Raw genomic sequence first — 27,856 nt, forward strand, 5'->3', positions numbered from 1 at the left:
ACAAAGTCCTCACTGTGCCCAAACCGGTGACTGCCTCCCTACGATGGTGGTCCTCCCCCAGGAACATGCTCCACGCGGTCCCGTTCAGAGGCAGGCCCCTGTTGTTAGAACTGGTGTCCACTGGACCTGGGGTGGGGAGCCCATGTGTGGGACATTCAGACCCAAGGCCTGTGGTCTGTGTAGGACCTGGTGGCGCTCCACATAAATGTCCAGGAGCTCAGGGCAGTGTGACTGGCATGCATGGCCTTGCACTCGCACCTGGAGGGCTGGGTGGTCAGGGTTTTCACAGGCAACACGGCCTCGATATTTTACATCAGCAGGCAAGGTGGGGCCTGATCCTCTGCCAGGAAGCCCTCAGGCTGTGGGGACTTCTGTATAGCCCACCACATTTGCCTACAGGCCTGCCACCTACCGGGTGCCCGGAACTCATGGGCGAATCACTTGAGCAGAGACTTCTTCTCTTAGCATGAGTGGTCTCTTCACCTAGGGGTGGTGTACAGACTTTTCCAAGAGTGGCGAACTCCCCAGGTGGACCTGTTTGCGACCCTGCAGAACCATCGCTGTCCCCGGTTCTGCTGGGGGAGGAGGGGAAGGGGAAGAGACAGAGACTGGGCGCTATCTCTGATGCCTTTCTCCTGTCCTGGTTGTGCCGGTTTCTCTATGCCTTACCCGCCCCACCCCTGTTCCCACTGATAGGCAAGGTCCAGGAAAAGATAAAGACTGACAGGGCCTGGGTCCTCCTGATTGCCCAGGCGTGACCCAGGCAGCATTGGTATGGGACTCTCATGAACCTGGCGGTCACCCCGCTGTGGCCGTTTCTGTCCTGCCAGGACCTGCTCTCCCAGGACCAGAGCTGCCTCTCCCACCCCAATCTAGTGGCACTCCACCTCACAGTGTGTCTGCTCAATGGTTAGGCCGGGAGGAGAGGATGTGCTTGGAAGGGGTTCAGCGCATTCTCTTGGAAAGCAGGCGACCTTCCATGTGCCGAGCCTACTTAGCAAAGTGGTCACGGTTTTCCAATAGGCAGATGAGTGGGGCGTTTCCCCCATTGCTGCCCCAATTCAGCTAATTTTGGACTACCTCCTTCACCTTAGAGTCCAGGGCCTGGCACCCTCTTCCGTCAAGGTGCACTTGGCGGCCATATCAGCCTTCCACCCACCGGTGCAGGGCCACACAGTATTCTCCCATACTATGACCGGCCGATTCCTTAAGGGATTGGATCATTTCTTCCAGTACATCAGGCCCCCAGTCCCATAGTGGGACCTGAACCTAGTGCTGGCCTGCCTCATGGGCCCCCAATTTGATCCGCTAGCTGCGCGCTCCTGGTTGCACCTCTCGTGGAAGGTAACCTTCCTGGTGGCGATCATGTCAGTTAGTCAGGTCTCGGAAATCAGGACCCTGACCTCCGAGCCCCTGTATAAGGTGTTCCATAAGGATAAGGTCCAGCTCCGCCCACATCCTTCATTCCTCCGAAAGGAGGTCTCTGCCTACCATGTGGGTCAGGACATTTCCCGCTGGTTGTCTGCTCCAAGCCCCATGCATCCAGGGAGGAGCGCCGCCTCCACACGCTGGATGTGAGATGGGGTCCGACCTTTAACCTGGAGTGGACTAAACCATTCAGAAAGTCCTTGCTGCTGTTCATCAGCTCGGCTGAACGCATGAAAGGTTGGCCAATCTCCACTCAGCAGCTTTCCAACTGGATCACTTCAAGCATCCGGACCTGTTATGACCTGGTGGAAATCTCCCTGCCGTCAGTTGTGAGGGCACACTCACTAGGACGCAGGCCTTGTCTGCTGCCTTTTTGGCCCATGTCCCCATCCAGCACATTTGTAGGGCCGCCATATGGTCTTCAGTTCACACTTTCACCTCGCATTATGCGATCGTCTCTCAAACAAGGGAGGACGCTGGGTTCAGCAGGGCTGTGCTCCATCCCGAGAATTTGTGAACTCCTACCCACCTCCAACAGATATAGCTTGGAATCACCTACTGTGGAATACACATGAGCAATCACTCGAAGAAGAAAAGACAGTTACCTTTTCCGTAACTGGTGTTCTTCGAGATGGGTTGCTCATGTCTATTCCACATCCTGCCTTCCTTCCCCTCTGTCGGAATTGTCTGTCAAGAAGGAACTAAGGGTGGGGGGAGCGCACAGCACCCCTTATACCGCGCCATGGAGGCGCCACTCCAGGAGTCTCTAGGAGCACTCCCTCATGGGTACTGCTAGGGGAAAAACTTCTGGCACCAGGGCACATGGCGAGCACACACATCTACTGTGGAATAGACATGAGCAACACATCTCGAAGAACACCAGTTATGGAAAAGGTAACTGTCTTTTTCTGAAAGAGGTTTCCCAGTGTAGGGAATGTCCTTGAGCTTTTCTTGGTCAAACCTAGAGTCCTGCAGCCTACCAGACCTGCAAGTGACAACATCTGTCTATCTTAAGTACTTGTATGGCACTCATCACCATAGTATCTGAGCATTTTCAATCTTTAATGTCCATATCCTCGCAACAGCCCTGTCAGGTAGGGTAGTACTATTAATCCTTTTTTTTTTCTTCATGAATAGTAACCGAGGCACAGAGAGACTAATTGACTTACCCAAGGTCACACAGGATGTCTGTGGCAGAGCAGGGAATTGAATCCAGGTCTCCTAATTCCCAGGCTAGTGCCACTGGACCATCGTTCCTCTGAGGAAGCAGCCCTCACTATTTTTCACTTGCACCAAAGGCTATCCCATACCCAGTGCTGGTCATGCTCTGTATTTTAGAGCTGGGATAGGTATCTTACTAAAAGAGAGGCTTTTTCTCTCAAAGCTCGACCTCCCCTTTGGGTATGAAGGCCTGGTAGTGTACAGCATGAATGGCTGTAGCTGAGCACTAGTAAACCTGACAAAATGAATCCCAGCTCTAAAGCTCAGCCTAAGTGTTTGTGCATGTCAGCCGCCTCAACCACTAAGCTCTTCTATTGGGGCACATGGTAGGAAATTAAGGGAGGATATATGTGCTCTCAATTACATTTTTAAAGGGTCACTGAGGTGTTATGCACCTCAACCAATGGCCCAAAACAGGATGCAAGGACTTGGCAACCCTGTTGAAGAGGCTTCCTTATCCAGGGGCATCTCAGCTGTGGTCCTTGTAGATACATGGGTAGGTATTAACTTTAAATCTGCCAGTTTAGCCAGCTTTGTAGGGAAATTGAATCTTTTGCATGTGTTGTCACTGTCCTGCTGCTCCCCTGCAGTGAAGATACACTTAGCATCAGAAAAGTTTTCCAAATAGTGCCACTGTCATCCTGATCTTCACCCTGTTTCCATTCAGGTGATTGAGATTGAGCAGATGAGGGAACATGATGGGTCAATTTTGTCTTGAAAGACATTGACAAGTTGTGCTGAGGCTTTCTACACAGGGGAGGAGGGTGTCAGGGTATCAGTGTTGAGACCAGTAACTCCTGACGTAAGTGCCAAATGCTGGGGAGCAGGCATCTTTCTTGGCACAGAAAGATCTGTGGTTGCTCTCACAGATTTTGATGCAAGGGTCTGTAGTAATTGTCAAAGATATTACCACTCCCTTGGAGCTGACTAGGATACACCACTATGGATGGTCTCTAGATAAGTCTCTCTGTTCTGAACCAGGATGGAGAGGGAGCCCCAGAGGTCTCAGTGGGGAGCAGCCTTGTCATGGGAAAAACTCACCAGTGTGGTGCCTCCTGCTGGTTGTCTTGGGGAGTAGCTCACTCAACCAGTGCTCCCTCTCCTGGTGGTGCCTCACCTGTCATCGTCAGCATCTGCAGAGAGAGTTATCAATGTCTAATCGCACAAACCCAAACACCATTTCCCCGCCTCCTGTCCTGCCTCTTCCCCAAGGCCCTGCCCCCACCCCTGTGAAAGCAACCATGCTTCTTCTCCGAGGTCCCACCTCCTGCTCACTCCAGCCCCCTTCCCTCCCTCCATTACTTGTTCTCCCCCCACTTTCACCAGGCTGGGCCAGGGGATTGAGGTGTGGGAGAGGGTGCAGGCTCTGGGCTCGGGGAGTGGATCTGAGGGTTTCAAAGTGTTGGACGGGGATCTGGGCTGCAGGTTGGGGTGCAGGAAGAAGTGAGTCGGGCAGTGCTTACCTTGGGTGGCTCCCGAAAGTGACTGGCACATCCCTCTAGCACTGGCTCCTAGCCAGGGGGTCAGGGGTCTCAGTGCACTGCCCCTGCCTGCAGGCTCCGCCCCTGCAGCTCCCATTGGCTGTGGTTTCTGGCCAATGTGAGCTACAGAGTCAGCACTCGAGGCGGGGGCAGGGAGTGGAGGCCCTCCTCCCCTGGCCCCCAGGTACATCCTGGCCATTTCTGGGAGTGTTGTGACGTCAGGGCAGGCAGGGAGTCTGCCTTAGCCCCACTGCACCATCAGACTTTTAGCACCTAAAATCTCCTGGTTTGGTGTCAGTAAACTCCAAGAGATAGGGCCTGATTCCAGAAGACTCCTGGTGAAACCAGGAGGGTTGGCAACCCAATCTGCATACTCACCTCAGTCCAACTACTGCAGCATCCTTTTCATGACTTGACTCTCTGACCATGCCACCATCTGCGTTTTTCCCCTTCCGCGGGTGGAATATCTCAGTTCTATAGTCTAGTCATTTCCCCAGTGCTGAATGGGGAGGCGGGGGATGCAGGCCCACCTATTATTTGAGGTCCCTGCCCAGGGACCCTGCGGATCGCAGCCTCCTGCTGTGCCCCATTAGCCTCTGACTCTGCTGCTTACATTCCTTGGCCCACTTTCCCATGGCCCCAGGACCTTCTCTGCCCTTTTCTCTGGGCTTCAATCCTGCAAATCCAACAGCCAATAGGAGCACTCTCTAGCTCCCCTGGTCCTCATTAGCAGCCACTCTGTCCAAGATATTGACCTCTTGCAGTCCTCTCTCCTTGGATTCCCTGCAGAAACTAATCCTGTTCTGCCCTGCAGCTCCCCTTTAGGTAAGCCTGGAGCTGGAGGGTTCATCACTGGTGAGTTGGAAGGCAGCAGGTATTCTCTCAGTGCTTCCTGCCAATGTGTGCATCTCTTATAGAGACAGTACACGATCTGGTTATTCAGAACACAGTATTACTGACTTCACTCACCAGTCTTTAGAGTATACCTGGGACTTGACCCTCAGCAGAACCCCTCAATCTCTGAGGAGCAATACAGGATACCTCAGTGATAAAGCTCCCTGACTTTGTGTAGAGGGAAGATGGGTCTGCACAGATAGAGGTGATGCTGGTACAGTGCCCTGGTGCTCAGACATCAAAGCAGACTCAGGTTTATGTTTTGAGGATTTCTCATTTGAGTACCCCAAGCCAGCCTTTTGTCAGACTATGGGAGTCTCTGGAGGCATTCCCTATGAAGCCCTACGATGCTTGGGGAGACATCTGGAGGCAGATCTGACACTCCTGCACAGCAAGCCCAACTCCAAGATTGAGGTGCAATGAATGTGTTCTGACTGACATCATTCTGCTGCCATGGAGCTGACCAGCTGTGTACATGTGGTAACCCATCTACAGGTGTAGTAGCAGATGTGTCCTTCCTGTGCACCGAGGAGTGCAAGTGAGGCATTGCACCAATCCTTGGCACAATTCTTCCTCGAGCTCCCACTAGGGTGGTGCAGCTTGCCCTCACTGCAGGGCAGTGCCTGGAAAGGTGTTCCTGGACCCTTTGTTAAACTGAAGCAGTATTTATGCATCATGACTCACCTACGATCTGCTTTCAGAGTTGGGAAAGTGGATGCACCCCCTAATTTTGTGTAAAACCTGAAATGTTGAACACAGACCATAGAACAAAAGGTTTCTACTAAGGGCAAATAGTACTTACAATAAATTCGAAGCTCAGATTTCTTTGGTGAAAAAAAGTCTTGAATTTCCCAATGAAGGGAAGCAAAAGTCAGTCTTGTGATGCTATTGCTCCATTGTGCTACATCACTTGAGGAATCAGACTATTGGAGGGATTGCCTAACTACCCTCTTTCCTCTGATTTCTACACATTGGAAGTCTCTTCTCATGGAAAACTCAAGAATAGAATAGTAAAAGGGTGTAGCAGGTGAAGATGACACTGCATTAACAGTGACCTTGCACAGTGTCATCCCACATTCTGTCTGTCAGTAGCTCATGTTAGTCCTTAATTTTCATAAACATCATATTTACTTACACACATATTCTAAAAGGAACAAATTTGCCAAGGCCCATTCAACTCTAAGATACTGAAATCCAGAAGGAAAGTGTTTGCTGTGGTTATCCAGATCTGAAAGTGTATTTCACTAGCTTTCACTAAAGAACATAAGTTTTTAATGAATAAAGTGAGTAAAGCTTACTTCATAGACAACCAGTACATTTCACTACATTAGAAATACTTTGAAATGTTGACTTGTAGGAGGAGGTGGAGCTTAGCTCAGAGGTACTGTGGGTGGAACTCATTCATATCACAGTATTTAAGTTTTGGCATGAGAGAAAGAGTTGTCAGAGTAGAAGATCTACTTCTAAGGGATAAATCAAAGAGTGGGGGTAGTGGTTTTTTTAAAATTCAAGATGCTAGCAGTTGATATTCAGATTCTTCTTGTAATAATTTTGGGGACTACTGATTGCCAGATAATCCCCAGGATTGAAGAATGTGGACTCTCATGTTCTCAGGTAAACTGTAATTGGTGTGTAGCTGCTATCTATGAAGTAATACTTATATGCCACTAAAATATTTATAAATGACATTTGTATTTGTGTGGTTTGTCTTTGAGTATTCATAGCATCAAAACAGGAATCAAAATGTTCAAGCCTTCCTTAGACATCACTTTTATACTGCTGTAATTTTGGACTGAGTAAAATAATACAATATGACAAAGATGATAGTACATAAGAATACATCAGAAAGAAACTTAATCTTAAAGCAACTTCCAGGGTGGTATTTTTTATCTATTATGTATTTGGAGGTCAGAAATAAAAAGTATTTTATTTGTGGCCATTATTTTGGGGATTAAATTCTTACTATAACTTTGCAAGTTTTACAAGAACTGAGAGTGGTGCAATTTTCAAGTGTCTAAATACCTTAGGAGCACAAATCCCATTGACTTGTACTGAATTGGAAAGTTTGAAGATGAAGAACAAAACCTTTTTTCTAGGAGGTGCAAATGTAACTCCTAATTTTAATGAGTTACATGTGTGCACAGAAGAGAGAATGTGCCATGTAATTTCTTTAAGGGAATTGAATTTTGTATTGTTTTCATATATTTCCACATGGGGGCAGTATAGAAATGTTCTGATTTATAATGATTCCTGAAAACTAATAATAGAAATAATCAAACAAATCACTGAATAATTTATTATTTAAAGTTTAAACTAAAAAAGATTAAAAAATAAGGATGCTGTGATTTTTCAATCTTAATAGAAGACAAGTTTGACATGAAATATTTGCCTGCTGTTAAGAAGTGGAACTGATGGTATGAAACAACAGTTTGGCTATATGTACAATGATCTTCTTGAGAATGTCATGGGATTGTGAAGCCCTTAGGGGTTGGATTGAGACATATCCTGAAAAGCCGCTTCGATGTGGCTGAACTGTACAGATATTACAATAGCACAGGCTTATGTATATTAAATATATGCCACAGTAGTTGTTTTACATTTTGAGATGCTGACTATACAGTAGACTATATCAATACTAAAGAGATGAGCAACATAGAAATGCCTGGAAGATGACATATTTTATTAAGAGTAAAATAATAAAATGGTGTATTTACATTTTTGTATGTTCATGAATTCAGATCATATATGATCTCTATGTGCTTAAATATCATTTTACCATTGTGTTTTATTGTTCTGGAAAGAGAAAACCCCTTGCTGTATTTTGTCCATTTGTTCATGAAGTTTTATATATTTAAAGCCTATAAACATATTTTTAAAATCATATGAGAGGCCTGATTTTCCTTTACACTAAGGCTTGTTTACACTTCTGTGGCAGAATAAACATACCTTAATGTGAATGTAAATTACACTGGTATTTTTCACTCACTTTAAGACTTTTACCCTGCCCTAGTGTATATAAGAATCAGACCCATATTGTGTAGAATAATAATAGCACTTCATCTTCAAAATATCATCCAAAAGTTTTCTAATTCTGAAGGCTAAGATTTTTTTTTAAATATACAGTATGCTTTTGTTAATTATGCATACTAAAATAGCTTACTCTGCTATAACAGAACCAACTGGAAAGTAACATGAAATGCTTAAAAAATATGACTGCGTACATGTTCTGCATGTAATTTTTCTGCTGTATTTAGTAGAATCCTGAATTCATCAATTAATTTCAACAGAAAGATGTTTTCTTTCTGTAAAAGATAATTATCCCACTAGGACAAATTGGCCCAGACTTTCCCCTACAGTGTAAAGCTTATGTAGCATTTTCAATTTGCTGCAAGGAGTTTTTGTGGGAGGATGCACACTGATGTTAGAAAGTTTCCTGAGCATCTTCTTAGATCAAATCCCCTTGCTCTTTTCATTTGAATGTTTTTTCTGTCCCAAACACACTTTCACTGGCCTTGCCTTAAATGGGATCAAGTTCCCTCCTGTGGAAACCTGAGTAAACTGGCTTTACATGGGACATTTACCAGGGAATAGAATACACCCTTGAATCTATTAGCAGGCCCAAGGTTCAGCACATGGCTGCTAATTATGGGTGGCGGGTGACCCCCTGCCCAAGACCCTGCCCCCACCACTGCACGCCAGAGACTCAAAACCCCCTTCGCACCATGTAAAATGAGAAGCCCTGACTCTAAGGGGTCCCTCATGACCGGAGGAACCCCAGCCCACCGGCCCCCGCCACATCAGGCCGAGCTGCTGCTGCCATCCACCCCCACAAGTGCCAGGCTGAGCTGCTGACCCCCACAGTGCTGGGCAAGGCCGAGCCACCATACCCCAGCCAGAGTTGGGCCAGGTTGAACTGCTGTCCCTCTAGCACCAGCTCCTCCTGCCCCTGAAGGCACTGTCCCCTCGCCAAGCCACCAGCCCCAGTGCTTAGCCAAGCCTGCTCAGTCTGCCAGCTGCTGGCTCTTCACATCCCTCCTCACTCCCGTATCCCAAGGAGGAGGGATGTGGTGAGCAGCAGGGACAGCGTGGGGAGGTGGAGTGGAGGAGGTGGTGGGGGTCTCGGGGAAGGGCCACAGCCACCACAGCCCAGGGGTCCAGCAGCGGGTCGGTGGCAGCACCAGGGAAGGCAATGCCTTCCCTGGCCTATTATACCTGCCACGCATGCTGCCAATTATTCCATAAACTAGTCAATTTAAAAAAGGCCATGTGGGACTTGGCCTTTGAGGCTACCAATTTTCAGGATCAGGCCCTTAATCAGACACCATTAATTAAAAATCCACATTTCGGTCTGAACGTTTTTTTAACCTGCTATTGTTAGAAGTAGCATCCATAAAATCATGGAAATACAGGGCCAGAAGGGACTTTGAGAAGTCATTAAGTCCAGCCAGGGAGCTGAGGCTGGATCAAGTAAACCTAGAATATCCCTGACAGGTGTTTGTAAAACCTGCTTTTAAAAACCTTCAAAGATGGGGGTTCCATGACATCCCTTGGAAGCCTGTTCCAGAGCTTAATTACCCTTTTAGTCAGAAAGTTTTTTCTCATATCTAACCTAATTCTCCCTTGCCGCAGATTAAGCCCTTACTTCTTGTCCTATCTTCAATGGACATGGAGAACAATTGATCATCATCCTTCTTTATAAGAGCCTTTAACATATCTGAAGATTGTTATCAGATCTCCCTTCAGTTTTTTTCCCCTCAAGATTAAACCTGCCTAGCTTGTTTAACCTTTCCTCCTAGGTCAGGTTTTCTGCTCTTTGGACACTCTCTAATTTGTCCACATTTCCTAAAGTGTGGTGCTCATAACTGGATGCAGTACGCCAGCTGAGGCCTCACCAGTGCCACATAGAGCAGGACAATTACTTCCAGTGTGTCACATACCAATCTCTGATTAATACACCCCAAAATGATATTAGCTTTTTTCGCAGCTGCATCATATTGTTGACTCATATTAATTCTGTGATCCACTCTAACACCCAGATCTTTTTCAGCAGTACTATTACCTAACCAGTTATTCCCCATTTTGTAGATGTGCATTTGATTTTTCCTTCCTAAGTGAAGTACTTCACACTTGTCTTTATTAAAGTTCACCTTGTTGAATACTGACCAATTTGCCAAGATGACTAGAACTAAGATGACAGAAAAATATTGTTTTTTTCTCTGTGTGCATTTGACACCACTTATTATGATTAGTTTCACTGTTTCCCCGGGATGGATAGCTTCTTCCCCTGATGTTTGTGTGGAGCTTTCACAAGCAACAGGGAAGTGAAAAGCTTTTTAAAAATAAGGAAATGCAATTGCAAAACCACAAAAATTGGCAGGGGGAATTCAGAGACTTGAAACTACTTTTCAGTAGTTTTGGTAGATGGCTAGATTTCAGTGTGACTATGTCTTTGAAATATTTCTAAGTTGTTCTGAGATCCTTTGGGAGATGTGGCAAAGAGCAAAGTATTGTTTTTACTTATTAAGAGGGATATGACAATCATCTGTTTTGAGGTAAGTGATGCTGAAAATACACTATACACAAAAAGGCAGTTTAGGATTTTGATTTTATTACCATTTAATTAATCACTATCAATTTACAATAGATATAAGGCACCACTCATTGTTAGATATGTTCCATATTTCATAATTACTGTGTCATATTAAAATGCTGTATGCCATCTGGATCCAAAAATATAAATGTAAAAGGATATTACATATTCTTCAGATGTGATGTGATAGATCTGCACAGCAGGGGATTATAACTCCCAGTACTCTCCTTCCCACTGCACAGCCCCTTTCTCTGGACTAAGCAGGGACCATGTTTCTCATCAGCCCCTTCATCGCAACACATCTCTTTTCCCTGACTAGGCAAGGGAAAAGGTCCCTGTGCAGGAAGTGGCTAGGTTCTGTTTGGGAGTGGGAGCCATACGACAACAGAGAGTTTCAAGAACTGTGGGCAGAGCTGCATGTGGAACAGGCTATGAGTGCCGGACATCACAGCCTGGTGCAAATCTATGTGGGACTTATGGGGAACTGCAGTGGCTAGACAGGGACCCAAACAGGAACTGTGATTGCTCACTTTGAACTGTAACTGTTAAAGCCCGTGTTCTTGGAGTATTTGCAACCTTTCCCCAGGGGTGCTGGAACAATGTTTGTAGTAAGGGTACTGAGAGCCTTTGAACCAAACTGAAAACTTTGGATATAATGGAAACCACTTCAAGTCAGGGGATGCTGCGGCACCCCCCATACCCATAGTTCCAGCACCTATGCCTTTCCCCTTTCCTGCCAGTCTTTCCCCTGAGCCATGTGTCTGAGTGGTTATTGGGACCCACCAGGGCTAGCATCTACAAGGTGTAGCTGCTGAAGCACCTACAGTGCTTGCCTCTGAGACATAGTACACCTGGCACACTCCTGGCATCCTAGGTTTGTGCAGAGTAATTATAGTTACACGAACTCTTAAAAAATCATGAAAATGTTCAGCTGTGGGCTTCGTGCTAGACAAAGGAACAAGTAGGCTTTTGTAGTATATTATAATTGCTCTTTCCTCACTTGTTTAAAATAGTTCGGCTTCTCAGTTCACATGACTTTCTGGCACTTAAAGGATAAACATGAAGACCTTGCCCTGCATGTGTATGATAATCGCTCATATTGTTATCTAATATGCTTCAACTGTGAAAGTCATAGGGGAATCCCAGACTATGATTGTAATGGTGCTCACCCCTCAGTAATCTTGCAATGGATACCACCTGTAAACTGCACACAGAGAATTAGATTTTTGCCAAATTCTGCTCCACAGCTGGTAAGAATCAGGAACGTTACATTAAAAAGATACTAAAAACTGAAAATTTTGAAATCATGTTTGTGTTGTCTTAAGTGAGTTGCAGTGATGTGTCCAAAGTTCACAGGGAGAAGGGATAAAGGAGGAAGCTTTAAATTCCACTCTGGGATTTCCCTGCAATGATAAAGGTTAAGTGATAGCCAATGAATCAGGAGTGAGTTCTTTATTTATCTGATACTGCTACAGCCTGTTAACTTCATGCAAAGTTCACTTTGGTAACACTGTGTGCCTTCCTGGAACACCATGGATCAGCCCCTCTAATCAAATCAATGTTGTACAAATACCATAATACAGCCCTTGAGCCAGACCTTCACATGGTATAAATTGGCATAACTCCATTGTTTGCTACAGTAAGTAATCAACATTTTTGAAAAAAGCCTTTAAACTCCCTAATAATTAAAAGGAATGGAAATGAGACATGAGGGTAACATACATAAAGAATTACATTCCCTGAGAGTTCACTTGTTCTGTAACAAAAATCTACACTTTTGAAAATTAATCTTAGACATTAAAATATGGACCAGAAATCAGAGGCATAGTTTTATGTGGGGAGACTTATGGCAGCATGAAATGAAAGGAATATGGGGATTATTCAGTGCATGCTTTTTTGTGTGTAAAGTCTGATATTTGGAGGAGTCATTTCACTTAAAATACTTTCTCTGGTGAAACCTGCTGGGATGCAGCATGGTCCAGGAGATGGGACAGTGGATTAGGTGTATGAAGGCCTGGGATCAGTTCCCAGCACTACTACTCACTTATGTGGCTGTGGGCAAGTCACTGTGCCTCTCGGGGGCTGACTTTCCACATTTGTAGTAAAAGGATATGATGGCTGACGCACCTTGCTTTGAGATGTACAGCGGAAAGTGTTAAGTATTATTATTCACTGACCAAAGATCCATATGTACGGTGCTCAGTCAAAATGGGTTATTGTACTAGACACACCTTACCTCAGTGGTTCGTGTTAGTTTCCCTGATTTCCTTTCTTGTGACTCATCATTTCTGTCTGTCAGCTCGGTGTTTTGAAGTTCAGTGGGTTTAGGTGACTTGGTTATCATAAAAATCTACCTCTTCCAGGGTCCAAGATAGTCCAGTGAAACAATCTTTGCCCTCACTGAGCCACATAGATCAATATTATCCTTCTAGCCTCATTGTGCACTGACCTGGGCCTCTACTCCTTCCAGGTAGTGGAGCCTCAATGTAATAAACTGGCTGGTCCAGCCAGAGTGCAAGAAAACCCAGTGAGCAAACAGAAGGCCCAATTCTGAGTTTTGGCCATATGCTTGGCTGCAGGGCTGGCGTTAGGCCAATGTAACCAATTCCCCTGAATCGGGCCCCGCCCCTAAGAGGGCCCCATGCCCAAGCCCCAGTACGGCATACCAGCAAGAGACGGTGCGTTGTACCGGGGCGGCCCGGCTTCTCCAGGGGGCAATTTAAAGGGCCTGGGGCTCCCAGCCGGGGCTGGAGCCCCAGGCCCTTTAAATTGCCAGCAGAGCCCCACTGCTGGAGCCCTGGGGTAGGGCTGCGGGACTCTGGGGGCTATTTAAAAAGTCCGGGGCTCCCCTTGCTTCTACCGCTCTGGCCCTTTAAATAGCCGCTGGAGCCCCGCCGCTTCCCCAGGGCTCCCGCGGCTATTTAAAGGGCCGAGGCAGTAGAAGGCAGGGAGCCCTGGGCCATTTAAATAGCCCCTGGGATAGCAGGGGGCTCCAGCTGCCTTTGCTGTCCCTGTCCTTTAAATAGCCCCCGGAGCCTCACCGTTTCCCCAGGGCTCCCTCGGCTATTTACAGGGCCAGGACTGTGGAAGCAGGGGAGCCCTGGGCCCTTTAAATAGGCCCCGAGCCCTGGGCTGCTGCTGCTACGCCGGTAGGGGAGGGAGGAGGAGGGGACACTCACCATACAGGGTGGGCTGTACCCCCTGTACCTGCACCCCCTGCTCACAGCCAGCCTCTGCCGCAACCCTGGCCATACCAGCCCTACACCCCCTGCCCTGCCTGCACCAGCCCCTGTCTGCAGCCAGCCGTGCACCCCCTGCCCACAGCCAGTCCATCTCCAGCCAGCCCCGCACCCCCTCCCCTGCCTGCACCCAGCCCCTATCTGCAGCCAGCCCCACACCCCCTGCCCGCAGCCAGCCCATCTCCAGCCAGCCCCTGCTGTACCCCCTGCCCTTCTCGCACCAGCTCTGCACCCCCTGCCCTGCCCACACCAGCTCCTCAACCCCTGCCCTGTCTCCAGCCAACCCCTGCCGCACCCCCCTGCCTGAAGCCAGCCAGTCTCACACTCCTCCATCTTCAGCTCTGCCAACCCATGCTGCACCCCCTTGTGGCCCTGCCTGAAGCCAGCCAGCCCGCCCACACCCCAGTCTCTAGCCAGCCCCGCACTCCTTGCCCTGCCTGCAGCCAGACCCTACCTCCAGTCAGCCCCTGCCCTGCCTCCAGCTAGCCATGTGTCCATTGGTGCCCTGCAGTTCCCAGGGCAGTAACCCTGCACACCTGCTTCAATGAGGGGTGCAGGGAGCAGTTGGGACCCACACATATGCACACCCTAGGGTGACCAGATGGCAAGTGTGAAAAATCAGGACAGGGGGTGGGGGGTAATAGGAGCCTATATAAGAAAAAGACCCAAAAATCAGGCCTGTCCCTATAAATTTGGGACATCTGGTCACGCTAACACACCCCTAGGAAGTGGCGGTGAAACGGAGCCCATTTCTAGTTCAGGCCCATCTTTTTAAAAAAAGCACTTTAGGTAGCGTTAACATACATTCATATTTTCCCGGACTTAGTCTTTTTGGTTCTTAAATCGCCATCGGGAGGAAAACATGGATGTACGGTAACCCTATTGGTACAAAAAATATATACTGTGGCATATCCCTTAAATCAGAACTTTTTATAGGGAACTGGTTGCTAAGAAATTAAAGGCTTTTTTTTACATTTTTTTTTTGGTGTCATTCCTGCCAGGGCCCTGCCGAAAATGTTCGAATTGGGCCCCGCACTTCCTAAAGCCGGCCCTGCTTGCTAGTCACATCCCTGCCTCTTCCTCAGGCGCTGTTGTCCCAATTTCATCACAAGTAGTAGGAGTCTGGCGTTTGCTGCAGCCAGTCTGGTGATGACAACATGAGAAGTTCTAACCTTCACAACATTTCCAGCCTTTCTCAGCAGCGCTGATTTTTTGTCTTCCCCATTTCCCTGCTGCCTGGGGAAAAACAGTCAATCACAGCTGCTGCAGAAGGCAGACAGAACTCTCCCCTCCTTCTTAGGAATTGAGCGAGGTATTTGGGCAGGGAGAGGGAGATGGAGCAGCTGATACCATTTTTGCAGTAGGGGAGAGGAAGGAGCAGAAAGAGCCCAGAAGTTGAGGGCTGCTCAGTTGCTCTTACCCCTCTTGTGAAAAATGAGTTAACTGCTCCCTGCTTCTCTCCCTGCCTGTCCTTTATCTTGCAACCTCTCCGACCTGAGAAGGAGGAGAAGAGCTGTCCCCCCAGCTGTTCCTGGAAGCTGGGAAGACTTTGGAGGTGGTGAATCTCAACAGCTGCAAGACGTGCAGCGGTGCGCTGGTGGCAAAAGGGAGATGTGGGGCTGGGCACAGAATTGATGTATTTCTTGGGGAGGGTGGGCAGAGTTCATGTGGGACTGGGTGCTGGACATACAAATTAATTGATGTGGGGCTGGGCATCTCAGAGTTGGGGTAGAATAAATTGTTTGTCGATTTTGGGCGAAGCTGGAAGTTGTGCCCCATCAGGTGACAGCATTGACAACTCTCAATGTTTTTGGGAGTGATGGGATTTCAGAGGGTTCTGCAGCCCACCTTCTGATGACACAAGAAGCTTCAGCCCCCTAGCGAAGTTCAGCCCTGCTGGGAAGCTGACAAAATCTCTCTCTTGTGCTTGCTGTTCTCATGGAAGAAGGAGGAGGATGGTGAGCAAAGAACCCAGCAGCTCATGACAGCCCTGCCCTCTCCTTCCCTCTCCCCTCCTGTGAGAAACCTGGATGGAACAGTGCCTACTCCCCTGCAGCATACAGCTTGGGAACAGCCAGAGTCAGGGCCAACCCCAGGCCAAATGGTGCCTCAGGCGATGAGCATCTTTGGCGCTCCCCCTCCATTTATTAAACTTTTGAATATCTTATTTTTATTGCATTTGTAGCCCATTTCATGACCTTTATGCATGATTTGCATGTGTGATTCATCCCTGTCATAAATTTGCACACTAGGATCTGTAAAACTGTATTCATGCTATATATATGCAAATAAAATAAATGTTTCCTCTAAGCTTATAGAAACTTTTTAATTTTAAGAATAACTGAAATGTACTAACATCAAGAAATTGAACTGCGCACCACCATTGGGTGGACCACTATTAAATAGTGTTACAGTAGGTGACAGCCTTAGAATATTAATCCTAGTCCTGTAGTTCAAAAGGTCGCTTTTCTCTCCTTTGCCCTCACGAGCTGAAGCACAGTGTCAGAGAGATCCAAAAACTGGCCAATGGCATTTTCGAGCGATAAAATAGCAAGCAATGTCAGTCTGAAATTGGCCATCGCTGATGTTTTAATGAGCCTGAGCTTTGAAAAGCTGCACTCACCACTCGCAACTGTGACCGGCAGCATGAGCAGGATCCATTTTAGGAAGTGTTGCTAACAACAAAAACAGCACCCTGAGCCCGGTGCCCTCCAAGCCCAGCATCCCAGGTGGTCCCCTGGGTCACCTTCCCCTGGCCAGACCGTGGTGAAGAGCTCTTGGAGCTGCTCTTCCATGCTTGGGAAAGAGGAAGAGGTGACTTTGCTGCAGCACCCCCAGGCCTGGGAGAAGGGGATGGAGAACTCCATGAGCAGTAGTGGTGAGGCAAAACTGAGTGGGCTGGAGGCTGATGGAGATGGGATGGAAGCTTGCCAACAGTCATTTGGTATAAGGGATGTCCCTTATTTAAATAAAAAAGGCCTGCCCCTTGCTAAATCAGTATAGGGTGCCTTTTATTCTGTATTTCAACCTGGTGCACAGGGTTGCAACACCACTGATATTTGGCCTGGCCACCCCACCATGCCAGTTGGAGAGGCAGCTGGACAAAATTTGAGTGGCATTGCTGATGGAGGGGTAGCTAGACCAAATTTGAATGGCGTTGTGACCTGGTGCACAGGGTTGCGATGTCACTCAAATTTGATCCAACTTCCCCTCCGTCATGCCAGAGGTTCTGACTCAGCTCCTGGCATCTGCGCGGAACATAAACAGGAGCTGCAGTGGCTGCCAGGCACAGCACCCAGACCTGGGGAGAAAGAACCCCTAGGAGAGATGGGGAGAAGAAAGGACTTACCCCTAAAGGCTCAAGTCAAGACTGGGGACATCTGAGGCTTGTCCAGTATTTTTGAAATACAATGATGCCAACCCTAGTGAGGAGCTGAACTGAGGGTGGGGCCTGGTGAGAGCTGAGCTGATGGGGATCGGGGCTTGTGAGTAGAGCTGCTGATGGGGGCTGGACTGATGGGGGGTGGAGCTGATGGGGGCAGGAGAGGCTGAACTGATGAGGAGGCTGAGTGGGGACAGAACTGAAGGGGGATCTGGGGGACAGGATTAATTGCTGGCTAGGGAATGGACAGATGTAGGGGTGAGAGCTCTTGCAGCAGGGTCAAAAATCACCTTACCTAATGCTTTTGGGATAGTGAGTGACACTAACTGTTGCACACACATACTGGAGATGGAGAGGGGGAGTTCAAAAATCTTAAGACCAAAAAACCCTCACAATAGAGCATATTTTTTTAAAAAAAAAAAGTTCATGATTTTTTGGGCCAATCTCATAATTTTGGGGGTTCTAACTCATGGTTTTTGATCTCTTGAGGTTGACAATGCTGAGCATTACACACATTGGTGTAATTTGATCTCAGTTGTGTCTTCTAGCTGGAGCTGCTGCAATGGGGGTCAGAATAGCTTGATTCTATACATTTGTAAGCATCAGTAACTCTGTAATGCTTTCATACATGTACATTGGAGGTGGGGAGTGGGTTTCAAAAATCAGAAGACAAGCCAAAAAACACCTCTCTTGATTTTAGGACCAGTTTCAAGATTTTGTGAAGTCTGACTCATGAGTTTTAAATGTTGAGGCTGGCAGTCCGCAATGGATTAAGACAAAATTCAATCCCTGATGTCAACTGGGAAGTCAAAGGGGGGATGTCGCTTCCTTGAAAGTCATTTGATCTCTGGGAACTACAAGTCCCATGATGCCATGCTACTATGGTCCAGGCAGTGCAAAACCAAAAACCTATCTTTAAGGGCATGTACACCCCAGCACAGGCAATCACACATAGAGCTGTTCATGTCAAAAGAGCTAGCACACAATGTTATACATCAGCTTTGAGAAAAATAATATCTTTTAGTATTAGGACTAGATGGAAAATTATTGTGTTTCTCATGAAACATTTTTTGTTTTTTTCTCAGCATTTGCCCAGCTTTTGTCAAAAAATTTAAAATATTTTAGGGTTTTGATTTTTGACGAAACCCCAATTTTTTTTATGAATATGGATTTCTGTGTGTGTGTGTGATTTTCTGTTGGAAAACAGTCTTGTTGGAAAATTTGTAAGTTTTTGCCCTTGATCCTCTTCAGTGATGGAAACTTCAGTGATACTGGATGGACTCAGCTGTCTGCTTGTGTGTATCTAATTGCAGAATCAAGGCTTTAAATATGAAAAAAAACCTGTAGTCTCTCCATGATTGAGTACATTGCACTTACATAAAGTTATGGCTAAAACATATGCCCTGGAATGCTGAGGAAGTTTCAAACTGGGTTGGAACTTTGTGACTAAGACTGAACTGATACAATAATGTGTGTTGGAACATTCCATTTAACCACTCTATTGAGATTATGAGTTTATGGTTCTGACCTTGGATTTATACCAGTGTGAATCCATTGGGTCAAATTCTCTAGTCCTCTCTGAAGAGGGATTTAAAAGGGACTGGAAAGTCATCTTCACGGATCGTCTGGGCGTATCCTTAGAGTAGAATGATGAGACGGTCATTCAAGCCATATTTAAGTCTCCTTCATGCTGATGGAACATTTCGAGGCAGACAGAAGAGGGCTGAGGATCTGGCTGACTATAGTCTCACCTTTCAGCATATAGGTCATAGTACTCACCCTTTGAGCTGTGTAGGAGACTAAGGGTACGTCTACACTACGGGATTATTCTGATTTTACATAAACCTGTTTTATAAAACAGGTTGTATAAAGTCGAGTGCACACAGCCACACTAAGCACATTAATTGGGTGGTGTGTGTCCATGGTCCGAGGCTAGCGTCGATTTCCGGAGCGTTGCACTGTGGGTAGCTATTCCATAGCTATCCCATAGTTCCCACAGTCTCCTCCGCCCCTTGGAATTCTGGATTGAGAGCCCAGTGGCTGATGACAAAAATCTTTGTCGCGGGTGGTTCTGGGTAAATGTCGTCAGTCATTCCTTCCTCCGGGAAAGCAACGGCAGACAATCATTTTGTGCCATTTTCCCCTGGATTGCCCTGGCAGACGCCATAGCACGGCAACCATGGAGCCAGTTCAGCTTCTTTTTTTTTTACAGTCACCGTATGTGTACTGGATGCCGCGGATAGAAGCGATACTCCAGTGCTACACAGCAGCATTCATTTGCTTTTGCATGATAGCAGAGATGGTTACCAGTTGTTCTGTACCGTCTGCTGCCAGTGTAATTTGGCAATGAGATGATGGCTATCTGTCCTTCTGTGCTGTCTGCTGCTATCATGGGTGCCCCTGGCTGAGATCGGCCGGGGCGCAAAAGCAAAACTGGGAATGACTCCCCGAGTCAATCCCTCCTTTATGGTTTCTAAAAATAGAGTCAGTCCTGCCTGGAATATGAGGCAAATGTACTAGAGAAGCAGTGTATCAGAGAGTACAGCTGCTCTGTGTCAGATCCCACAGAAATGATGAGCTACATGCCATTCACGGGGGGTGCCCCTGCAACAACCCCACCAATTGCTTCCCTGCTCCCCCAACCTTCCTGGGCTACCGTTGCAGTGTCCCCCCATTTGTGTCATAAAGAACGCAGGAATAAGAAACACTGAGTTTTTAGTGACATAAAATGAGGGGGAGGCAGCCTCCCAGTGCTATGATAGTTCAGGCAGTACAGAATCTTTTCCTTTCACATGAAAGGGAGGGGGCTGATTGAAGCTCAGCCCCCAGTTGCTGTGATGAAGACGGTTACCAGCCGTTCTGTACAATCTACTGGGAATGACTGAGAGTCATTCCTATTTTCACCCAGGCGCCCCCGGCCAGACTCACTTGAAGCCAGCCAGGAGCACTCACGGGTTGATAAGAAGGACGGTTACCAGTCCTACTGCACCGTCTGCCACTGGGGAGGGGAGAGAAGTGGATACTTCTCTTCGCTGCTGCAGCATCGCGTCTACCAGCAGCATTCAGTAGACATAGGGTGACATTGAAAGAAGTCAAGAAACGATTTCTTTCCCTTTTCTTTCACATGTGTGTGTGGGGGGGAGTAAATTGACGAGCTATTCCCTGAACCACGCCAGACAATGTGTTTGAACCTACAGGCATTGGGAGCTCAGCCAAGAATGCAAATACTTTTCGGAGACTGCTGGGGACTGTGGGATAGCTGGAGTCCTCAGTATCCCCTCCCTTCCTCCATGAGCGTCCATTTGAGTCTCTGGCTTCCCGTTACACTTGTCACACAGCACTGTGTAGCCTGTAGATTTTTTTTTCAAACGCTTTGGCATTTCATCTTCTGTAACGGAGCTTTGATAGCACAGATTTGTCTCCCCATACAGCAATCAGATTCAGTATCTCCTGTACGGTCCATGCTGGAGCTCTTTTTGGATTTGGGACTGCATTGCCACCCGTGCTGATCAGAGCTCCACGCTGGGCAAACAGGAAATGAAAATCAAAATTTCCTGGGGCTTTTCCTGTTTACCTGGTCACTGCATCCGAGCTGAGATTGCTGTCCAGAACGGTCACAGTGGTGCACTGTGGGATACCGCCCGGAGGCCAATACCGTTGATTTGCGGCCACACTAACCCTAATCCGATATGGTAATACCGATTTTAGCGCTACTCCTCTCATCGGGGAGGAGTATAGAAACTGATTTAAAGAGCCCTTTATATCGATATAAAGGGTCTCGTAGTGTGGACGGGTACAGCGTTAAATCGGTTTAATGCTGCTAAAATCGGTTTAAACGCATAGTGTAGACCAGGCCATACTCACTCAAGATATGCATGGCTAAAAACAACAAAAAATCCTCTCAGTCCCCTTAATCATCTAGAGCTTAATTCATACTATGCAAATGATCTGCAATTGTCTAACTTGAAGGAAAAGGTTTCTGCCTAGTTGCCTTGAACTCTCTGTGATAAACTAGTTGTCGAAAACTGATTATTTGGAGTTGCCCCTACTTGCCTTCCTTCTTCCAGAAAGTATGAATCACATGGGCAATATTACACAGCACTTTCTGTACGTTCATTGTCTTCTCTTGGAAAAACATTGAGGAAGTAGAATTAATTTCACTAAATACCTTATACTTTCTTCAATTTTGTTTTCCCCTTTCATCCCTAAACATGCAAACTTCCTTGATTTTTTTCCAGTTTCTTACCCTCTCTGATCTGCTGTTCTCCCTCCTGTTATTACAGTTATGTCTTTCTCCAGACTCAATTCATTATTTGCAACAGTTTTTAATTTTAACATCTCTGTTTTGAAACTTTTATTCATTTTATAGCCTTTGTTTTAGTATTTCTTATTATATCCTACTATGCATTCATTGCTTCCTTGTTTTACCCAAGCAGTAGGTGCCCTGCATTTCATAAAATATTGCTGAATAGTAACTGGGAAAATGTGCATATTCAAAAGAACATATATCACCACAAGCTTTGTGTTCAGAGGTAGGAGGCAGAGGAAGGTTTTATATGGTCACTGAAACATTCCAGCTAATCAAGAGGTAGATTTAGACTCCAATTCATGTGACTTATGTCTCTTCAGATTTTAGCTCAATTATTTTCACAACAGATTGTTCCAGTAGTCCTAAATGTCATCCATTGGGTAGAGCCAGTGGATCCACATATACACTAAAACTGAATAGTGGGGCATTCACCCAACCTTAATATTTAGGGCCTCTCTTATGTTGAGCAGTTGCCTGTTGTGTATTTATCTGGGTATTTAAAATAACAATGAGGCACCAATCTTAATGCTCAAGGCATCTATGACACTGAATTAAAATACAAAAGATGAATGTGTCAAGAAGAAAAATAACCAGCAGCCCCACAAACAAGATGCTAATCAACAAGTAACCATGAAACAAATATAAGACAAATTCTCCACTTTCTCTCTGCCTGTCCCTTAAGTGATACTCACTTCTTTAAGAGCTTTCTTGGAGAGAGTGCCTTGCTGTGTGCCATGAAGGTCAACAAATACAGGCTATTGTGGATCAAGGAGAGAGTACATTCCTAACAAAAGAGACCAATATGGAGAATATTCTGCAGAAACCCTGTCGTACTGAGATGGGTCTAGCTCAAATTGCCTCTGTAGATCATTTTTAGAGATCAAAATCATACTCCACCTGGAAATCCACAGGCAGCCAGCTCAGAGCAGGAAACACTGTTTGAATAGCTATTAGCAGGACATTTGCTTAACAAGCATTAGCTTCCCAATAGATTTAAAGTGCAGCCACAAGTAGAGCCAATGGGATTAAATTAGGGTGACCAGATGTCCCGATTTTATAGGGACAGTGCCGATTTTTGGGTCTTTTTCTTACCTCCCACCCCCATCCCAATTTTTCACACTTGCTGTCTGGTCACCCTAGATTAATGCAGAGTAAATTACCACTCAACATGAGTAAGAGAGGCAGAATCTTGCTCTTATGATTAGTCTGAGATTTTACTTCTTGTGTTGTGTAAGGGACAACTCTTTGTTATGACACCCTAGGAACAGCCCTGGGAAGGAACTGTGCTTCAAAAAGTTGCACCTCCTTCCTTGTTGCTGGGTGGAAGTAATTTACTGTAGGTCTTCACAGAATGTAGATTACTTCCCCCGTCATGCTGGCTCCACCCCTTCTCTGGCCGTGCCACCTGCTCAGCCCACTTCTGGATCAGCACTCTTGGCAAGCCACGTGCTTACACCCCCTTTCTATTTCCCTGTGCAGCAATGTAAAAGGAAGTGGCAATCTTATCTTTAATAATCTTGAATAGTGTTTAGTTTGTAAAAGCACTTCAGGGGAAAAACAAATCCAATACTTTACTGCAGTTCCTAGTAGAAAGAATTGTAGTAGTAAGTGATGGTTTAAAGGTTATATAAGTCAGGTGATATTTTTCCGTTTGGGGGCTCAGAAGATCTATAATATTAAACCATGAATACTGTATGCATGTGCTATGCAAATTTCCCTGCATAGCTCTGCCAATGTATCTCAGCCCTGACATGCAGCATCCCATGTATTTATGTTGAGAAATTGTCAACTGTGCTTTGCAGTGCCAAATTTAGGTGTGGTTTTGTGATAAGCACCAGAAGACTTGGGATGAGCTCAGCAAATTCATTTTCCCTGGTGAATAGAGGGTTTGAAGTTAGGTCTCCAAACATAAATCCCTAAAGCTGATCCATTTCACCATCTCTAACTTCCTGAACTTACCATGTTCTTCTCTCTGAAGTCACCCACTATTTAATTGACTTAATAATAATTTGTCTTAATACAGGTTTTAGGTTCACAAAAATATAGGGAAAATATTAAAGTTTGCTTTCCATTCCAGGTTATAGTCTAAGGCCTGGAGCTGATTTAATCTCAGTTTACAACTGATTGCAAACTTTGGTGTTGCGATTAACATGTCACAATCTACCAGTCACTGCTGGTGCAATACTAAATGCACATACAAAATTTGCTTTGGAAATGCCATTAGTAACAGTGTTCTCACAGCTCAGTTAAAGTCACAGAGGCAAAAAGCTAGTTCTGCATTTGGGACCTGATCCAAAGAAAGAATTCCACTGACATCAGTGGTCTTTGGATTCAACACTTAATCTATAGAAGCACAAGTGAAAACAACATGATGTTTGGTTTTTACAAAGGCCAAATTGTACTGTATAGTAGTGCTTGGTGCCCATTTGTGTAGTTCAGAGATGGTTGTAACATCAGAGTACTAGATATCTTCCATATGAGACAATTTCAGCCACACATAGGGGTGGCTCTAAGGATTTTGCCACCCCAAGCACAGCAGGCAGGCTGCCTCCGGCTGTTTGCCTGTGGAGGGTCCGCTGGTCCCGGGACCAGTGGACCCTCCGCAGGCAAGCCGCGGAAGGCAGCCTGCCTGCCACCCTCATGGCGCCGGCAGAGCGCCCCCCCCGTGGCTTGCCGCCCCAAGCATGTGCTTGGCATGCTGGAGCCTGGAGCCGCCCCTGCTCATAGTGGAAAGTGACAAATTGAAATAGCCCGTAATGTGGTAATAAAGTGCACTGGTCTCATCAGTATACAAGCAATGCTGATGAAAATGTTGCTTAGATAGACTAGTTGTGCCTTTCAAATAGTTGAACCAGTAATATTTTTTGACATTCCAGATATGGAGTGAGACTGATTTACACCAGCTGATTATCTGGCCAATTAAGAACATTTTGACTGCATGTTGTGCAGTATATGATTCTGTTTTGTCTGTCATTACTGGTGTCGTGTTTCCTTAAATGTTTAGAAAAGGAGGTTGAAACATGCTGTCACTGCAGACAAACCTCTGTTCCCAAACCTCTGTCCCATCAGCAGCGATGGGCACAATACAACAGTCCAGATCTTCACTCCAAATCAGCACCACTCTATCTGAATTTAAGACACAATGTCTGTCATCAGTGCCCTTTTTGTGTTTGTATCACAATATCATCAACACAAACATATATATTCAGTGCATTTGAAAAAAACACAAGGGGGGAAATATCCCTTCTGGGTGTGATGCCTAAAAGCAAAATTACTTTGACTAGTGTTTCATTTGTGTGATGAATAAGCAGCACAACAAAGAAGAGCCAGAGGTATAATTACTGTACTTTTATACTCTTTCACAAGCACTCCTTCTCTTAGAATGCACACAGCTGCAGTAGTATTTAGAGGAAAGTATTACACTACACACAGTACAGCAGTACTGTGGGAGCATCTGTAGTGGAGATCATGGGGGAAAGGAGCAGGCTCATGATCATCCTTCTCAGCCCCAGCAGAGATTTATGCGGTGGTTTTTCTCATTTTTGGCTTTGTCAGGCTTCAAGTGATTAAAAAATTTAATCATGATTAATTGCGAGATTAAAAAAATTCATCACAATTAATTGCACAATTAATCACACTATTAAATAATAGAATACTATTTATTTAAATATTTTTGTATGTATTCTACATTTTCAAATATATTCATAGACTCATAGACTCTAGGACTGGAAGGGACCTCGAGAGGTCATTGAGTCCAGTCCCCTGCCCTCATGGCAGGACCAAATACTGTCTAGACCATCCCTAATAGACATTTATCTAACCTACTCTTAAATATCTCCAGAGATGGAGATTCCACAACTTCCTAGGCAATCTATTCCAGTGTTTAACTACCCTGACAGTTAGGAACTTTTTCCTAATGTCCAACCTAAATCTTCCTTGCTGCAGTTTAAGCCCATTGCTTCTTGTTCTATCATTGGAGGCTAAGGTGAACAAGTTTTCTCCCTCCTCCTGATGACACCCTTTTAGATACCTGAAAACTGCCGTCATGTCCCCTCTCAGTCTTCTCTTTTCCAAACTAAACAAACCCAATTCCTTCAGCCTTCCTTCATAGGTCATGTTCTCAAGACCTTTAATCATTCTTGTTGCTCTTCTCTGGACCCTCTCCAATTTCTCCACATCTTTCTTGAAATGCGGTGCCCAGAACTGGACACAATACTCCAGTTGAGGCCTAACCAGCGCAGAGTAAAGCGGAAGAATGACTTCTCGTGTCTTGTTTACAACACACCTGTTAATGCATCCAGAATCACGTTTGCTTTTTTTGCAACAGTATCACACTGTTGATTCATATTAAGCTTGTGGTCCACTATGACCCCTAGATCTCTTTCTGCCATACTCCTTCCCAGACATGGTGTCAAGTATCAGAGGGTAGCCGTATTAGTCTGGATCTGTAAAAGCAGCAAAGAATCCTGTGGCACCTTATAGACTAACAGACGTTTTGGAGCATGAGCTTTCGTGGGTGAATACATGCATCTGAGGAAGTGGGTATTCACCCACGAAAGCTCATGGTCCAAAACGTCTGTTAGTCTATAAGGTGCCACAGGATTCTTTGCTGCTTCCCAGACAGTCTCTTCCCATTCTGTACGTGTAAAACTGATTGTTCCTTCCTAAGTGGAGCACTTTGCATTTATCTTTATTGAACTTCATCCTGTTTACCTCAGACCATTTCTCCAATTTGTTCAGATCATTTTGAATTTTGACCCTGTCCTCCAAAGCAGTTGCAATCCCTCCCAGTTTGGTATCGTCTGCAAACTTAATAAGCGTACTTTCTATGCCAACATCTAAATCGTTGATGAAGATATTGAACAGAGCCGGTCCCAAAACAGACCCCTGTGGAACTCCACTTGTTATACCTTTCCAGCAGGATTGGGAGCCATTAATAACTACTCTCTGAGTACGGTTATCCAGCCAGTTATGCACCCACCTTATAGTAGCCCCATCTAATTTGTACTTTCCTAGTTTATTGATAAGAATATCATGTGAGACCATATCAAATGCCTTACTAAAGTCTAGGTATATTGCATCCATCGCTTCTCCCTTATCCACAAGGCTCGTTATCCTATCAAAGAATGCCACCAGATTAGTTTGACACGATTTGTTCTTTAGAAATCCATGCTGGCTATTTCTTATCACCTTACCACCTTCCAAGTGTTTGCAGATGATTTCTTTAATTACTTGCTCCATTATCTTCTCTGGCACAGAAGTTAAACTAACTGGTCTGTAGTTTCCTGGGTTGTTTTTATTTCCCTTTTTATAGATGGGCACTATATTTGCCCTTTTCCAGTCTTCTGGAATCTCCCCCGTCTCCCATGATTTCCCAAAGATAATAGCTAGAGGCTCAGATACCTCCTCTATTAGCTCCTTGAGTATTCTAGGATGCATTTCATCAGGCCCTGGTGACTTGCAGGCATCTAATTTTCTAAGTGATTTTTTACTTGCTCTTTTTTTATCTTCTAAACCTACCCTCTTCCTGTAAGCATTCATTATATTGGACATTCCTTCAGACTTCTCAGTGAAGACCGAAACAAAGAAGTCATTAAGAATCTCTGCCATTTCCAAGTCTCCCGTCACTGTTTCCCCCTCCTCACTGAGCAGTGGGCCTACCCTGTCCTTGGTCTTCCTCTTGCTTCTAATGTATTGATAAATTGATTTCAATTACAACACAGAATACAAAGTGTACAATGCTCAGTTTATATTTACTTTTTATTACAAATATTTGTGCTGTAAAAAACAAAAGAAATAGTATTTTTCAATTCTCCTCATGCAAGTCTTGTTGTGCAATCTCTTTAACATGAAAGTTGAAGTTACAAATGTAGAATTATGTTAAAAAACACTACATTTTAAAATAAAACAATGTAAAACTTTAGAGTCTACAAGTCCACTCAGTCCTACTTCTTGTTCAGCCAGTCACTCAGACAAACAAGTTTGTTTACATTTGCAGGAGATAATGCTGCCCACTTCTGGTTTACAATGTCACCTGAAAGTGAAAACAGGCATTTTCATGGCACTGTTGTAGCCGACATTGCAAGATATTTATGTGCCAGATGCACTAAATATTCACATGTCCCTTCATCTTCATCCACCATTCCAGAGGACATGAGTCCATGCTGATGATGGGTTCTGCTCGATAAAGATCCAAAGCAGTACAGACTGATGCATGCTCACTTTCATCATCTGAGTCAGATGCCACCAGCAAAAGGTTGATTTTCTTTTTTGATTGTTTGGTTTCTGTAGTTTCTGCACCAGAGTGTTGCT

The 27,856-nt window shown here is 45.5% G+C and overlaps 1 protein-coding gene across 2 annotated transcripts in view; it reads left to right on the forward strand.

Annotated features, from left to right (window-relative positions):
• The first annotated feature begins 6,487 nt into the window (after positions 1-6,487).
• The window catches only part of IL17REL (interleukin 17 receptor E like), a 71,449-nt gene continuing 50,080 nt past the window's right edge, over positions 6,488-27,856 (forward strand). For both annotated transcript variants that reach the window (XM_030549228.1, XM_030549229.1), the window contains exon 1: positions 6,488-6,638. In XM_030549228.1, coding sequence (XP_030405088.1) covers positions 6,537-6,638 — 102 coding nt within the window. In that variant the 5' untranslated portion in view covers positions 6,488-6,536. The remainder of the gene's footprint in view (positions 6,639-27,856) is intronic.

Source organism: Gopherus evgoodei, chromosome 1 (assembly GCF_007399415.2).
Source record: "Gopherus evgoodei ecotype Sinaloan lineage chromosome 1, rGopEvg1_v1.p, whole genome shotgun sequence".
Classification (NCBI taxonomy): domain Eukaryota; kingdom Metazoa; phylum Chordata; order Testudines; family Testudinidae; genus Gopherus; species Gopherus evgoodei.